The sequence below is a fragment of the Alosa pseudoharengus genome, unplaced genomic scaffold (assembly GCF_046254945.1).
Source record: "Alosa pseudoharengus isolate Yale_2024_CS ecotype anadromous, Long Island Sound unplaced genomic scaffold, YU_APseudo_1.1 YU_APseudo_1.1_scf_15, whole genome shotgun sequence".
Taxonomy (NCBI): domain Eukaryota; kingdom Metazoa; phylum Chordata; class Actinopteri; order Clupeiformes; family Clupeidae; genus Alosa; species Alosa pseudoharengus.
This window is the reverse complement of record NW_027468620.1, coordinates 4,436,042-4,452,129: the sequence shown is the minus strand read 5'-3', so window position 1 is coordinate 4,452,129 and position 16,088 is coordinate 4,436,042. Positions and strand designations below refer to the sequence as shown.

At 41.4% G+C, this 16,088-nt stretch overlaps 1 protein-coding gene across 1 annotated transcript in view; it reads left to right on the top strand.

Annotated features, from left to right (window-relative positions):
- The window catches only part of LOC143124039 (serine/threonine-protein kinase MARK1-like), a 42,847-nt gene that overhangs the window by 24,774 nt on the left and 1,985 nt on the right, over nucleotides 1-16,088 (top strand). Inside the window, exons 6-17 of the mRNA XM_076285295.1 lie at nucleotides 93-163; nucleotides 3,626-3,682; nucleotides 3,790-4,026; nucleotides 4,121-4,240; nucleotides 4,366-4,465; nucleotides 4,569-4,681; nucleotides 5,179-5,332; nucleotides 5,998-6,179; nucleotides 6,296-6,384; nucleotides 6,523-6,672; nucleotides 10,705-10,956; nucleotides 15,292-15,336. Coding sequence (XP_076141410.1) covers nucleotides 93-163; nucleotides 3,626-3,682; nucleotides 3,790-4,026; nucleotides 4,121-4,240; nucleotides 4,366-4,465; nucleotides 4,569-4,681; nucleotides 5,179-5,332; nucleotides 5,998-6,179; nucleotides 6,296-6,384; nucleotides 6,523-6,672; nucleotides 10,705-10,956; nucleotides 15,292-15,336 — 1,570 coding nt within the window. The remainder of the gene's footprint in view (nucleotides 1-92; nucleotides 164-3,625; nucleotides 3,683-3,789; nucleotides 4,027-4,120; nucleotides 4,241-4,365; nucleotides 4,466-4,568; nucleotides 4,682-5,178; nucleotides 5,333-5,997; nucleotides 6,180-6,295; nucleotides 6,385-6,522; nucleotides 6,673-10,704; nucleotides 10,957-15,291; nucleotides 15,337-16,088) is intronic.

Here is a 16,088-nt window from a genome sequence, read left to right as displayed (position 1 = left end):
TTTCTAATTACTGTACAGTTGCACATCACTATAACTATGCTGTACTTTATGTAATGGCAGTCCTCTGCTTGGTATCAATTTGTCCCTTTCAGGTGAGGTATTTGACTACCTTGTGGCTCATGGACGAATGAAAGAGAAAGAGGCTCGGGCAAAGTTTCGACAAGTACGTGTAACCCCACCCCTCTTTTCCATCCCCACACAGAAAAAGGTTGAAAATTCTTTTGATCAGTTGACAGTAAGGTAAGACAAACATTACCACCAACCTATAGGTAACCATTGACTAGGACAGTGACATAATACCATGGTCACTGGAATTCTACTGTATGTTGTCCTTTGCCAAACAGGACACACTTCACTTTATTACATATTGTTCAGTATCCAGAGAGAGAGAGAGTGTGAAAAGGTAGCCCCTCCTTTTCCCTAATCCGCCTGACCCTTCCTGCAACTGTTTTTCTCCTACATGCACAAACAAGGAAACACGCTTACACGCACACAGGCACTAGCTTCTAACTATTACCATATAAACACTGACAGCTTACACGTCCTGGTCCTGCACAATATCTTTGCCCCAAGGCACTTTCACTAATTTGTTCCCTGATTGGATAAGGGAAAGTGGCTGATTGTGCAGGGGCATCCCCATTTTAAACTAGATGTACCGCAGAGCAGTACAAAATATGACCGCCGCCCAGTCCAGCACATTTTTTCCACAAAAATAAGTCACGCTTGTCAAATTGTGTTCATTTCCTACTTTGTTCCTGCTTAGCTTCAGTAATTCAGCAAAGTCAGGGTATCTGCTGGTCTGGCTGCTGGCTAAAAACAAAAGGTGAAAGGCATATAGGATTCTAACTGTCTCACTGAATTGCATTATGCACACTCAATTCTCACTGGTATCTGCTAGACAACAAGTACCAAAACATGATTAGTTCATAGATTTCACATGTAAAATACATTTCATACAACCCCACCCCCATCTTGCCTGTTCATAATTCTGAGAAATTGTTGAATTGCATGTGTGCGTGTATGTGTTTATGTGTGTGTGTGTGTGTGTGTGTGTGTGTGTGTGTGTGTGTGTGTGTGTGTGTGTGTGTGCATGCGTGCATCTGCTTGTGGGTCTGCCTGTGTGTGTGCATGTGCATGCATGCGTACATATGTCTACTGTGTGTGTATGTGTCATACGTATGATTACTGTGAATGTATATGTGTGTGTGAATATCTGTTTATGCACATGTGTGCATATGGAATTGGTTAACATGACCCCTGGAGGCAAGCATATGCAAATGCAAAAAATTGGTCATCCTAGGCCCTACGGTTCTCAAGATATTCACAGAAAACTCTGTTGGTGTATGGTCACTAAATGTACACATAAATTAATTTATTGTATGGCCCCCCATGAACGAAAGTCCACGAAACTTTGCATGCATTCAGATGGATAGGTGTGATAATGCATAGGTGTGATAATGATCCTACACTTTCAATTTTGTGCAGTTTTGACCATGTCAGCCAGAGATATTGTGATTACAACACTAAATGTTTTGCTTTTTAATTTTTAACTAGGTGGCGCTATACATGAATTGAGTGGTAATGGGATGGGTTGACAAGACCAACATACAAAAAAAGGTGGTCCTCCTAGGCCCTACGGTTCTCGAGATATTCACAGAAAACTGTCTCCGGCCACCTACAGGCCAGTTGGTGTATAGTAACATAAATTAATTTATTGTATGGCCCCCCATGAACGGAACTCCACAAAACTTGGCGTGTATTCAGAGGGTGTCATAATGATCCTACACTTCCAATTTCCATGTTGGGTCACAGATACCTGCGATTACAACACCTCATTTTTACTTTTTCGTTTTTAGCTGGCGCTATACATGAATTGAGTGGATATGGAATGGGTTGACATGGCCCCTTAAGATCAGCATACAAAAAAAAGGTGGTCCTCCTAACCTCGGTTCTCGAGATATTCACAGAAAACTGTGTCCGCCCTACCCTCCTTTTGGGGGGTCCAGTCCAACGGGGGGGGGGGGGGGGGGGCTACAGATCAAAAACAAAAAACAATGGTTCCATGCTATCCTTGTGGGGCTACATGCCCACCAAGTTTCGTGCACCCCGGTCTTTCAGTGTCCTGGGAATCCTTGACGGAAAATTGGCCATGCGAAAAAGTAAAAAAAAAAAAAGAATCTGACTAAACCTATATGACCGCCGCTTCGCTGCGCGGCGGTCATAATAATTGTATATGCAGTGCTGCTATTATTTAATTGTGGATAGATAATGATGTCCATATTAGTAGTGACCTGTTCAGTTGTTCCCAATTCCGAACCCTCAGAGCTGTTTACGGTGAAACAAAGCTGTCAAATGCTTTGTATCGAAGATGCAGTCTGTTCAAGACCGTGGCTCGCTGTGTTATCTACTCTGTGTTCATAGTCTTAGTCAAAAGCTAAGCAGTAATGGCCTTGGTCAATAACTGGATGGGAGACCACATAAAGTGACAATGAGAAGTGACAGAGAAGCTTATTGCTGCCGCTAGTGTTCTCTAAATCATTTTCTTCTCATAAAAACTCTCGAAGTTGCAATGTGTTTGCTTTTCACCATTCTGAGAGTTTAGTTGAAACTGTGTGGTTAATGATAAAGTAAGAAGCTGACCATATAAAGAGATATTATCTGAAGCAATACCTTACAAACCAAACGGGGAGCGAACCACATTTAAGCAGCTTAGGCTACTGTGCAAAAACACCCTCACTAACCACTCCACCAATCATGGCTATGGCTTAAGAAAAGTCTACATTGTTAATTAAACGTACGGGCACATAGTAGCTTGCTTCCACCACAGGTGACATGCACCGAAGGTTCACTTAGCTTTGGTCACATGACATGGGCATTTTGAACGATATTTCGAAGCAGTGGTCACGACATGCCTGTTTTGAACCATGTTTCAAAGCAGTGTTTTGAAACAATTGTGCTTCGAAGCCTCGACACTGATTCGAAATGTCAGTTTTGAGCGTCACATCCCTACTTGCTGTGTCTTCACCCCATCATCACTTCACCTCAGTGAGTCCTAGCCACTCATCCTGTGTGTGAGTATGGACTGCAAGGGCCATATTTTCACAGAGAGAGAGAGAGAGAGATACATTTATGTTAGTGTCACAGATCAGGCATTCATTCATTTAATTTTTCAATTAATCAATCTATTAAAGGTACTCTAAGCGATGGTATGTGTTTTTTAGGCTAAAACATTTTATGTCACTTACTACAAACATCACCTAACCAACTGCTAGCTGTCTGTGTCCTGAATACACTGTAAAAAAACGCGATCTCTGTAGACAGCCCAGGCTCCAAAAACGGCAACAAAAAAAAAAACCTGGGCACACCTAGCAGATAAAAACATAACAAACTGTTCCAGCAAATCACAGATGAGATGCGCGTTTAGGAGAGATTCAATTGCACGGGAGCAGCACGGGAGGGAGGAGGAGGAAGTAGCGAGCTAGCTCTCTGTTTTGTTTGAAAGTCAACAGAAGTGTATTACACATACTGTATGCTGAAACAAGGATATTGCAGTAATATGAATCCAGCATGCTAAAAAAATACTTTTTATGGGGTTTGCATAACAATCAGTCCTACTGCACTTCAGATTGTGTCTGCAGTGGAGTACTGCCATCAGAAGAGGATAGTGCATAGAGATCTGAAGGTCAGTGTTTATTCAGCATATAACACCATGATACTGTGTATAGGTGGTCTCAGGCTCTTCTCAAATTAATGTATGTTCCAATGGTTCTCGTTCTCGCTGTCCTGTAGGCAGAGAATCTACTGTTGGATGCAGATATGAACATAAAGATAGCAGACTTTGGCTTCAGTAATGAATTCACCCTGGGAAGCAAGCTGGACACCTTCTGTGGCTCACCCCCTTACGCTGCCCCTGAGCTCTTCCAGGGAAAGAAATATGATGGGCCTGAAGTGGACGTTTGGAGCTTAGGAGTCATCCTATACACACTGGTCAGCGGATCATTACCTTTTGATGGCCAAAACTTGAAGGTTTGTTCTGCATAGTTTAAAACACAGATAATAATTCAACTACACACTCTTATCAGTGTAAGACCTTCAAAAACCCATTTGTTGCTTCGAATAGGAGCTAAGGGAAAGAGTTTTGAGAGGGAAATACCGCATACCCTTCTACATGTCCACAGACTGTGAGAACCTGCTTAAGAAGCTTTTAGTGCTGAACCCAGTAAAGAGAGGCAGCTTGGAGGTAACTGGAGTCTCTGCACAACAAAAAACACCTAATTTTGAAAAATATTTATCAAAGCTCTCAAATCAAAGGTTGCATTGGAAATTTATAATTTCCTCCTTATTCACATACCCCACTCACTCCAGCAAGTGATGAAGGACAGGTGGATGAACGTAGGCCATGAGGAGGAAGCGCTGAAACCATATACGGAGCCAGAACAAAACAACAGTGACACTAAAAGAATTGGTAAGTAAGTTCCTCAGGGTCCATGCCCATATTTGGCATGTTGCTCCATCTGCTGGTGATGTTGTTTCATTACCGATCTCTGATGTCATGTCTTGCTCCTCAGAGTTGATGGTGACAATGGGATTCCCTAAGGATGAGGTCATTGACTCTCTTTTGGGACAGAAGTACGATGAGGTTATGGCCACTTACCTGCTACTTGGTAGAAAAACCCCAGAGGTTTGTGCATCTTCACTGACTTAAAGCAATACAGTACTTTGCAGCAGTTTCCCCTTTTTACTGTAAGTTTGTTTTTGTGACCAATTAGTTTTGGTGTCATCTTCACATTCATTTTGATGGCATATGGTCATGTGATCAATCAACACACTATCCAACCCCACTAGCCCTCCAGGCTATGCACTATGTCGTTTTGTGGACCAGGATGGCACGGCCTATAAAATATGTGAAAATAGCATGATTTGTTAGCATGATAACGCAAAAGAGCTGAAGCTCTCTTCCACAAGCTATTCGGCCTGTACAAAAACACTATTACTCAATAAATAGTGGATCACAAAAAAAAACACTATTACTTAAGTCATATTATTGGTGTCACTTCAACATTCTAGTTTTACAATGTAGGGCAAGTTGACATGTACATGTTTAACCCTGTATGTTTATGCTGTCCTGACAGCAGGTCTTCCCTCATCAATTGTACCTATTCTTCCCTTTTTGTCCAGTTTGAAGGAAATGAATCTGTGTCTACCAACCTGTGTCAGAGGTCACGGCCCAGCAATGACCTCAACAACAGCCTTGGTCAGCCCCCCAACCCATCCAATGTTCAGCGCAGCATTTTGACCAGTCAGAAGCAGCAACGACGATTCAGTGATCATGGTGAGGATGACTGGCCACTATAGGTTACTCACTCTTTTAAAATACTATTGTGTGGTCTCTTATGCTTGCTTACTTGCTGGTACCAGACTGGCTGGCTACTCATGTACAAAAACATTTTGCTCAAACAGCTGTAGAAAGTTAAGTTGGTGGATAAAATAACTTTTATTCGACATGAAGATATGCAACACCTGTGTATATACATTGATGACCTAGGAGTTACATTTCTTACAGTTATCTACATAAAAGTGGAGGTAGAATAAATAGTGTCTGACTAATTCTGCTACTTAAATTCAATTCAGTTCAGTTCAGTTTGACTTATACATACAGTATGTACAGTATCAAGTGCATGTAGCCCTTTCTCTCACAAGACCTTGGCCTCTCCACCAGTTGTTTGCAAAGAAAGAATTTGTCAGCAAGAAGAATTTGAAGGCCAAGATACTGGCACAATGACTGGGCAAGACTGGGGAGAGTTTTGAGACTTACACTGGACAGCTGTTGTAGAAAAGATACAAAACAGAATACACATTTATTTTCATAACTCTCTTTTCATAACTTCATAACATAACTTCTTCATAACTTCATAACATAACATCTTTTCATAACTCTCCATTTCTGTGTGTGTGTGTGTGTGTGTGTGTGTGTGTGTTGGGGGGTTCAATTGGCAGTGGGCCAATCTGTTTCTCCAGCAGTGTCTGGCTCAAAGCATGCTCAGGTCAGCATTGTGGAGAGTGAACAGAAGGATGAACAAGATAGTTCATCTAAGTCGACCTCTGCTGGCTCCAAAGCTGATCTCCAAGCCTCGCCATTGCATGCTGTTGACAAGAAGAAACTGTCCACTATATCAGGGGTAATCCCACCCTATACTTTGTCATTGGTCGTTGGTTGGTTTTGATGCCCAACCCCCTTATGTTGCTTGATACTAGGAACCTTCACAGCTCTCTACCCTATTTCTCTTCCTGTCAGACCAATGGAGGGATGACCCGCAGAAACACATATGTGTGTGAGCGCTCAGCTGACCGCCTCTCAGCTATCCCCAATGGAAAAGACAGCAGGTGACCACTGCACAGAACATCCCACAGATTAGCAGGCCATTGCTCTGCACAGAACAGAATAGAACAACACTTGACTGCTGAAGCACAGGAGGAGCTGTGCATGTATTTACATGTAACTCTGCTTACTCTTCCCCACAGTCTAACTGAGGTCGCCAGTTCCTCTTCGTCTGGGGCCTCTTCCAATCCGGTGCCTCCACGCCCCCGACACACCAAGTCCATGTCAGCCTCAGGCCACCCCTCCAAAAGCACTCTACCCCCCATCCAGGATAACAGCGAATACGATCCAGGGTGAGTTATAGGCCGGGAGCCAGGTCCACTCCTCAGGATTCAAATTCAAATTCATTTATTGGAGGATAATCCCTTGAGATGAACATCTCATTTTCGAGGGGGTCCTCAAAGTAACACAAAACACTTACATACTCGCACATACTAAAGCTCTTCCTCACAACCAACCACCCCAGCCTGTCCCACCTCTGTCCAAAGCATATTCACATAATCAGTATGGTAAGATATTACAGGAGAGAACCATATTTAGAAAAGCCACCAAAAACAAACAAATATATAGCCTACATATACATACATATACAAAAATACATACATGTACACATGCAAACATGCATGCATGCATGCATACATACATACCCACATACATACATACTGTACATACATACATACATATACACACATGTACGTACATACATACACATATATACATACACACATACGTACATATACACATATACACTCCTACATATACATATATATATACAACATACACATGTACACATACATGCACATATACATTAGTGCACACATACATAATCTCCTAATAAGGGCATTAATGAAAGAGAAGGGAAACATTTACATTGGTCACAGGATTGCAGGTAAGATAAGAGGGATGCCTTAAAGAGTGGAAAGGAAGAGATGGACCTTTTCTTTAGAAATATTTCTTTAGAAATATTTGGGACAGAAAAAAAGAGATGATCAAGGTGTCTAAGGCCATAAGTTGACCTATATAGGACTAAGTGTTGCTTCAAATAAGAAGGATAATTAAAAAAGATACATTTATAAACAAACTGAAACCAGTGTAGCCGTCGTCTGGCCTTTGGGGATAGGAGGTTCAGTTGCTGATACATATGACAATGATGGGTTAGGAACGGACATCTCAACACAAATCGGCAGAGACTGTTATAGACAACATTTAGGGATTTAAGAAGTGATTCTGTTGTACTCATATAGACAATGTCAGCATAATCAATAATAGGAAATAAAAGCCGAGTTACAATTCTTAATCTAATCTGTTGTGTGAAGCAATTAATTGAACGGTATAATAGGCTTAAGTTATAATTTACTTTTTTCACTATAGAGTCAATATGAGGCCTGAAGGAGAGACTGGAGTCGAGCCAGAGGCCCAGATATTTAAATTCCTCAACATTCTCCATAAATGTACCATCTGAGAATTTAATTGTTAAACTATTACCTTGGGTATTTTGGACAGACCTAGTGGCAAATAACATGCTGTATGACTTTCTTTTATTCAGTATGTCCATTATCCGAGAACCACTTTTGAATAGCATTAAAATCAAGTTGCAGTGAGGATTGAATCAAATAAAGATGTTTTTTGCTTTACCTTATTTTTTGCTACCTTATTTTCACTATTATTTCCTATTATCTTATACCTTGGGCCATCACAAGTTGATAATGACCACCCCCAACTCGGCCCCGTTTGGTCTCGGGCCAAAAAACACCCTTTTTGGGAAAAACTGATGGAATGGAATGATGTAATTGTGAATATTAAGGTACTGCTGCTACATAAATGGTCATATAACCCTCAAATTTTGCATGGTGTATTGGGGGAAGCTAGTAGAAAAAGATTCTGGGGCTTGCAGCCTTTTTGCTGTCAAATACCACCCTCAACATACCCCAAAAGACAAAAAATGTCTGTCCGCCTGACAAATTGTCATTAAAAGTGATAATTATGACCGCCGCGCAGCGAAGCGGCGGTCATATAGGTTTAGTCAGATTTTTTTTTTTTTTCTTTTTCGCATGTCCAAATTTCTGTCAATGATTCCCGGGACACTGAAAGACCGGGGTAGACGAAACTTGGTGGGCATGTAACCCCATATGGATAGCATGGAACCATCGTTTTTCGTTTTGATCTGTAGCCCCCCCGCTGGACTGCACCCCCCGAAAGGAGGGTAGGGCAGACACAGTTTTCTGTGAATATCTCGATAACCGTAAGGTTTAGGAGGACCATTTTTTTTTGTATGTTGATCTCAAGGGGCCATGTCAACCCATTCCATAACCACTCATTTCATGTATAGCGCCACCTAGTTAAACACAAAAAAGTAAAAATGAGGTGTTGTAATCGCAGGTATCTGTGACCTAACATAGTCAAAACTGCACGAAATTGGAAGTGTAGGATCATTATGACACCATCTGAATGCACGCCAAGTTTCGTGGAATTCCGTTCATGGGGGGCCACACAATAAATTCATTTATGTTACTATACACCAACTGGCCTGTAGGTGGCCGGAGACAGTTTTCTGTGAATATCTCGAGAACCGTAGGGCCTAGGAGGTCCACCTTTTTTTTGTATGTTGATCTCAAGGGGCCATGTCAACCCATCCCATTACCACTTATTTCATGTATAGCGCCACCTAGTTAAAAATTAAAAAGCAAAAAATTAGGTGTTTTCATCACAATATCTCTGGCTGACATGGTCAAAACTGCACGAAATTGAAAGTGTAGGATCATTATGACACCCTCCGAATGCATGCCAAGTTTTGTGTACTTTCGTTCATGGGGGGCCTTACAATAAAACAATTTATGTGTACATTTAGTGACGTACACCAACAAGGATTCCCGGGACACTATAAGACCGGGGTACACAAAACTTGGTGGGCATGTACCCCCACATGGATAGCATGGAACTGTCATTTTTCGTTTTGATCTGTAGCCCCCCCGCTGGACTGGACCCCCCGAAAGGAGGGTAGGCCAGACACAGTTCTCTGTGAATATCTTGAGAACTGTAGGGCCTAGGATGACCATTTTTTCCGTATATTTGCCTCCAGGGGTCATGTTAGCCCAGTTCATGTGCACACATGTGCACAAACAGATACACACACACACACACATTCACAGTAATCATGACACATACTCACACAGTAGACATATGTACGCTTCCATGCACAGGCACATACGCAGGCACGCACGCACACACACACACACACACACACACACACACACACACACACACACACACACACACACACACACACACACACACACTCACACACACACACACACCCACACACATAACATAAACATAACACAAACAATCAAGAATTTCTCATAATTATGAACAGGCAAGATGGAGGTGGGGTTGTATAAAATGAATTTTACATGTAAAATCTATGAACTAATCATGTTTTGGTACTTGTTGTCTAGCAGATACCAGTGAGAATTGAGTGTGGATAATGCAATTTAGTGAGACAGTTAGAATCATATAGGCCTTTCAGCGTGATTTCTTTTTGTGGAAAAAATGTGCTGGACTGGGCGGCGGTCATATTTTGTACCGCTCTGCGGTACATCTAGTTTTCAAGCATTTTATTAGACATATCACTGCCTCCAATGTACATGTCACTTTTGATGACAATTTGTCAGGCGGACAGACACTTTGTCTTTTGGGGTATGTTGAGGGTGGTATTTGACAGAAAAAGGCAGCAATCCTCAGAATCTTTTTCTTGCCTATTTCCCCTATGTGTCAGGATACACCCTGCAAAATATTACGGTTATATGACCATTTATGTAGCAGCAGTACCTTAATATTCACAATTACATCATTCCGCCAAATGCTTTTCCCAAAAAGGGTGTTTTTTGGCCCCTGAAACCAAACGGGGCCGAGTTGGGGGTGGTCATTATCAACTTGTGATGGCCCAAAGTATTAGATAATAGGAAATAATAGTGAAAATAAGGTAGCCAAAAACATCCCGGCCTATTAAGCACCCTACTATCCAATAGCACAGGCATTCTGTAGAGGATCTGTAGAGAGGATCTGTTTATTGTAGACTAGGTTCAGTTATTTGTGATTTAGCTGGCCAACCTTACACATGTTTCACTAATACAAACCCGGGTGGCTAACCCAGCTAACCGATACTAAGAGGACTAGTACCAATAGTAGTATCTAGCAAGTTTAATAATGTATGCCCTAGCTAGCCCATATTATGGTCATTTAGCCATATGGTCATACAGTACAGTACGTGTCTCTGTGTGCATTTTTATTTATGTGCATATGTGTGTATGTATGTTCTATCCCAGTTCCACACCCCGTCCCCCTTCTACTTCCCCTTCAGCCCACAGCATCAGCACCCCAGAGCGCACACGGTTTCCACGAGGTACTTCCAGCCGCAGTACATTCCATGGTGCTCAGCTCCGTGACCGTCGCAGTGCCACCTACAATGGGCCTCCTGCCTCACCCACCCTTTCCCATGACACAGCCGCTCTTGCTCAGGCTCGCCGTGGCACATCCACGGGCATCATCAGCAAGATCACCTCCAAGTTTGTACGAAGGTTAGTGGCGACTCCTGCACCATTCTGTACCTTTATCTCACTCTCACCTTTGCTTTTTCTTGCTCTGTCTTTTTTTCTCATCTTCCTTTATGCTTCTGATATTTCTGCATTCAGTCTGCTTTTTTTACTTCTTTACTGCTCTTCGTTTCACTCTGTATGTTCAGTGTTCATCCCATGGCTTATTTTAATCTTTTTTCTCTGTCTCAACCCTCTGGATACTTGCCACGGGCTAGTGTCCCCCTGCCTTACATCTTACCCTACATTTTCAACAAGACATTTCAGAGCATCAAAAACATGCAAGAAATAGTTGGGAAGAACACTGATGAGCATTTTTTTTACAATTGGTCAAAAGATAAAATCTCCTGTTCCTTTTTTGTACATGAATGGAAAAGATTATGATGATCTTTGTTACAGTAGTTTATTTGAGTCACATACAAATGTAATTTCCCAAAGGCATTACTGAACAGTTTGCAAATGAACTAGTTTATTCTTATCACAACAAAGTAAATCACGGAGATAAGATTAGTTAAACAGGCAAAGTTATCAGCAGTCAGCAACATGCATGGAAGAGCCATAGCTGGTAAGCTAACGTTAGATCATAGCAGGGTCTCTACTTGCGGTTGCAAATAACATTAGGCTACCCCCCCCCCCGCAATAGACCGGTTTCAGGTCCCTAACAACCGTAGTCAAGAACGAACTCGGAGGACAAGCACTAGTTGTTTACACTGACAGCGCATAGAAAACAAGCTGGCTGAACTTGATATAAGATGAAGAATAAAAACATATTGCCGAAATATTTCGGTGTAGCCTAGCCGAGTCTGGATTGTCTGGAGTCTGGAGGTGTAGCGGATTTACCTATGAAAAAGCAACGGATTTTACGGAAGGTAGGCTAAACATGTGGCCAGTCACTGTAAAGTTAGGTTAGGCTTACGCTAATGTTAACGTTAGGGCTTCGATTGCAGAAACAATTAGTTTAGATTTAGTGAGAACATTACCTACTCAAAGGGTACATAATGACAGGGGTGGACAATCATTTCCCCCTGAGGTCAGAGGATAATTACTTTGATAAAGTAGCCTATGCTGGCCACACATTGAACGATTGACTGAAATAACGTTACAATGCACAAAATGCATTGTGCTGGATGTTAACTGACAGGACAGGAGCCTATGATAGGGTGACCAGACCACCCCGGTTTCCGGGGACAGTCCCCGATTTCGGTGACCTGTCCCCGGCTGGAGCTGTCCCCGGAAAAGTCCCCGGTTTTCACTGTGACTGACAGACCCGAAATTGGAATAAAAGAAAGAAAACACTGACCAAACGTACAGTTGCGCACCCTTCACGCACAGGCTCAAGCCAGTGAAAGCAAGCGCTCAGCTCAGACCTCCAAGATGTTCTAGAATGCCCATATTTCTGGTAGGCTATTTCGATTGGTGGAATATCAGCGCGGTAGAATCTTTGAAATGAAACCACTTGTGCGGGGGAATTATTAAACTCTTCATCACGAACGTGCCAGCTGCTCAAGTCCAGGTTAAACTAAAATTGCGGAGAACCCGTCACACAGATAACATATAATACGCAGATATCACGTGAACGGCCGGAATCTAAGCTTTCCAATGATATTAGTGCCAAATTGCTGTGATAAATGGTTCGCGAGAAAATTAACAATGAATTTATGTGACAACTAGCATCGGTAGGCGAATTGCAACAAGTTTCTACATGGTCTACAACTTTGGGCCAAAATTATAATGTAGGCCTATTCTCATGTAAACGATTTATGTCAGTACAAACATTTTTGTAAATTGTTTAGCCAGAGTAGGCCTATCCCACCATAATGGTTCTCATATTGCCAGATTCCAGACAATCACCTACAAATATGAATATAGCCTATATTTCTACTGGCATGCTTCCTAGTGACATTAAGACACAAATATAAAGAAAAAAAAGCATGAGACGTGAGTTATTTTTTCTTGATATAAGACTGACAACACATAGGCCCTATTAGGCTACATAAGACACATATTATCACATCATACATTCTCAGATATGGGTAAAGCACAGACTGTCTTGAAAAAAAGAAGACAGGCATTACAATGACCAAGATAACTAGCTAGATTAATTGTCTGAACAGCACTGCCACTATGATATAATTTCATGGAGTGCTGAAATGTAGCCAATACTATTTTGGACCATTTCTGAACTGTGAAACTGTGAAGAAAATATGCTTTGTGGATGGGCAATATCATAACTTATTGCAATATTATAACTATTCCAACTGTGTGTGCATGGTTAAAATTCTCAAGTGGAAGTTTAGGCTAGCCTACTATTTCACAACTATTTCCATAGATAAGAATAATAAAGTCTAATTTCTTTTCTTTTCTTGAATTTCTTTTCAAAGTGCACCAGATTGATGCATTTAAACGTTAAAATATACCAAATTTTCTTACGGGGGAGCATGCCCCCGAACCCCCCTAGGGGGGCTTGTGGAGATCTAGTCTAGTGATGCCCCTGGGACAGTGTCCCCGTTTTAAGTTTACAATGATTAAAACATTACATGTTTTACGCTTCTCAACTGAAAATGTCCCCGGATTTTGTCTCAGAAATCTGGTCACCTTAGCCTATGACGGATTAGCTATAAGCTAGGCTACCTTATAGTAGGCCTATGCAATAACGTTACTTGCAAGCCCATGTCTTCTTTTCTAAAACTAACAACTCAAATGGAGTGTCAACTTTAACTTTAGGCTACCCTGCATATTGTCATTTGCGTGAAATGTAGGCTAACGTAAGCCTCCGTTCTCATGGATCATAAGTCTCTCATTAAAATGATATGCTGAGGAATATAATAAAAAAAACACTTTGTTAACGTCACTACCTACCCTATGTTATTTAGCCTACATGACTTGAGTTTTTCCTCTTGAGCATGAAGATAACATTTGTGGCATAACTTCGTAGCTTCATAATGCATGCTTCGTATCCAAATGTATAGCACCTAGGCCTGCCTACTTTATTGGCGTTTTATTTTTTTTTAGCTTTGAACGGACACATCACAAAAAAATGAAATGTCTCCTGTACCACACAGGGGAATTTCCGTCTGCTTTTCTCTGCCAAAAGTTAACAATTTTCAACCTCCTTGCGTCTTTCTCTCAATGTATTGCTATGGCTCTGGGTTTGCTTGTCCTCCGAGTTCGTCCTTAACGACGGTTGTTAGGGACCTGAAACCGGTCTATACAAAGAATTGTGCCCCCTTGGAAATTGCAAACGCCCCCTCTCACTGTACTCTTTTTGACACCTTTGAAATGTAAATTTAGGAAAGTAACTTTACTTGAGGCCCTTCTGGGCCACTTTTTAGTGTTGCAACATTTGTCTGAAAGGACTAATCATGGAATGGTTTGGTTTTTAGTAGGGTTGGGTATTGTTTCAAATTTTATCGATTCTGATTCCTGTTCCGGTTTTGCTGGCTGATTCCGGTTTCTATCGATTCCTTTCGATTCCAAAATGTAAAAAATAAGTTTAGATAAAATATAAATATATTCAAGGAGTGGTCTTTGCTGTAAGCCATAACTGAACATTCAATATGTATTCACAAATATTGATCCACAGACATATGCATTCAAATACTATGGGCCTTAATAATACATAAGTGCTAATGTATAGAACGCCGGTCATTATCGGGAAAATAAGTCCCGACAGGGCGAACCGGACCCTGATGCGGAGCAGAGAAACTTCACATGCTATGTCTCTTTACATTTATTTGTTACCGTTTTACTGTGGCTTTTGCTGAGAAACAAATACTTCGCAACACACGCTGAATCAAACATTCATTAGAACACAGCTGATCAACCATCTGCTTTCACTTTTGAATGAAGTTCAAGTCAAGGGAGCGTTCTTCTAGCATTGTGCAGAGCCGGATAATACATACAGATCAAGCTAAAGCTTCTCATTACAATAACTGCTAGGCTTTGATGTTTCAGTCTCTCAAAATTGGTGACATTGGTTATTTCTTATTTCTTTAGTCAATATACCATATCTACCCCCAACCCCCCCCCACCACCACCAAACAAAAAAAACTTTGATTTTGTCTTACATGCTCATAGGTTCTCTGTGCATGCACATTTACAAATAATTGCTGTACGATGCTGGGATCCAGGTGTAGCACCCATTCTTTCCTAATATGGTAATCAGAGATAGCCACTTATTGCACTGCAGACCTGTCCCTTCTAGCCTGCATAATTTCACCTCTGTGTGTGTGTGTGTGTGTGTGTGTGTGTGTGTGTATGCGTGCGTGCGTGCGTGCGTGCATGTGTGTACTAAACTAAAATCTCTTTATTATTTTTGAGGTTTCCAAGTGAAGGAGAAGCAAGTGGCAGAACGGACACTCCAAGGTAAAGGCCTTTTCATTGATTCCCCTCCATCTATGCTTGGAGCAGTTCTGACCAGTCTGGCTTTTTATGTGACCTCAGAGGCTGTTGATCTTTGGAGATTTCTTTAAATCTTCCAAATCCAAACAGGGATACACGCCAGTTATACATTTAAATAAATCATCAAGTAACATGTCGGTTGTATAGTTGAATCTATACTCCATATATTTCATGTCCATTAAATAATAAACCCATTGCAGACACCCACCAATTTTTGATTAAGATAAAAACAATGCAGTACCCCCTTCTGAACTACTTACTTAGAACTTCTTTTGCCACTTATCAACTAATTTCTCAACTTGCAGGACAAACTGACGTTACTAGTTCTTAATGGATGGTTGGTATGGCCAAAGGCCAGTCGTTAGTTCCATCTGTCTCGTTGTCAAGCAGAAATCCCAAATTTCTAATGAACCTTAGCTTGGAAACTATTTTACTTAGCCTACTGCCATGTAACTAAGCTAAAAGCGTCCTCAGTCATATGCTACAATGTTGTTATGTTCTGAACGTCTGTCAGATAACATTGATATACATTGATGGCTCTAATTATGTAATTAGAAAAACATCTCTAATAATAATAGTACTGTTTCACTTGTCAACATATGCGGTTGCAAATAACATTAGGCTACCCCCACCCCACCCCCTCCGCAATACAAAGAATTGTGCCCCCTTGGAAATTGCAAATGCCCCCTCTGTCATTGTACTCTTTTTGACACCTT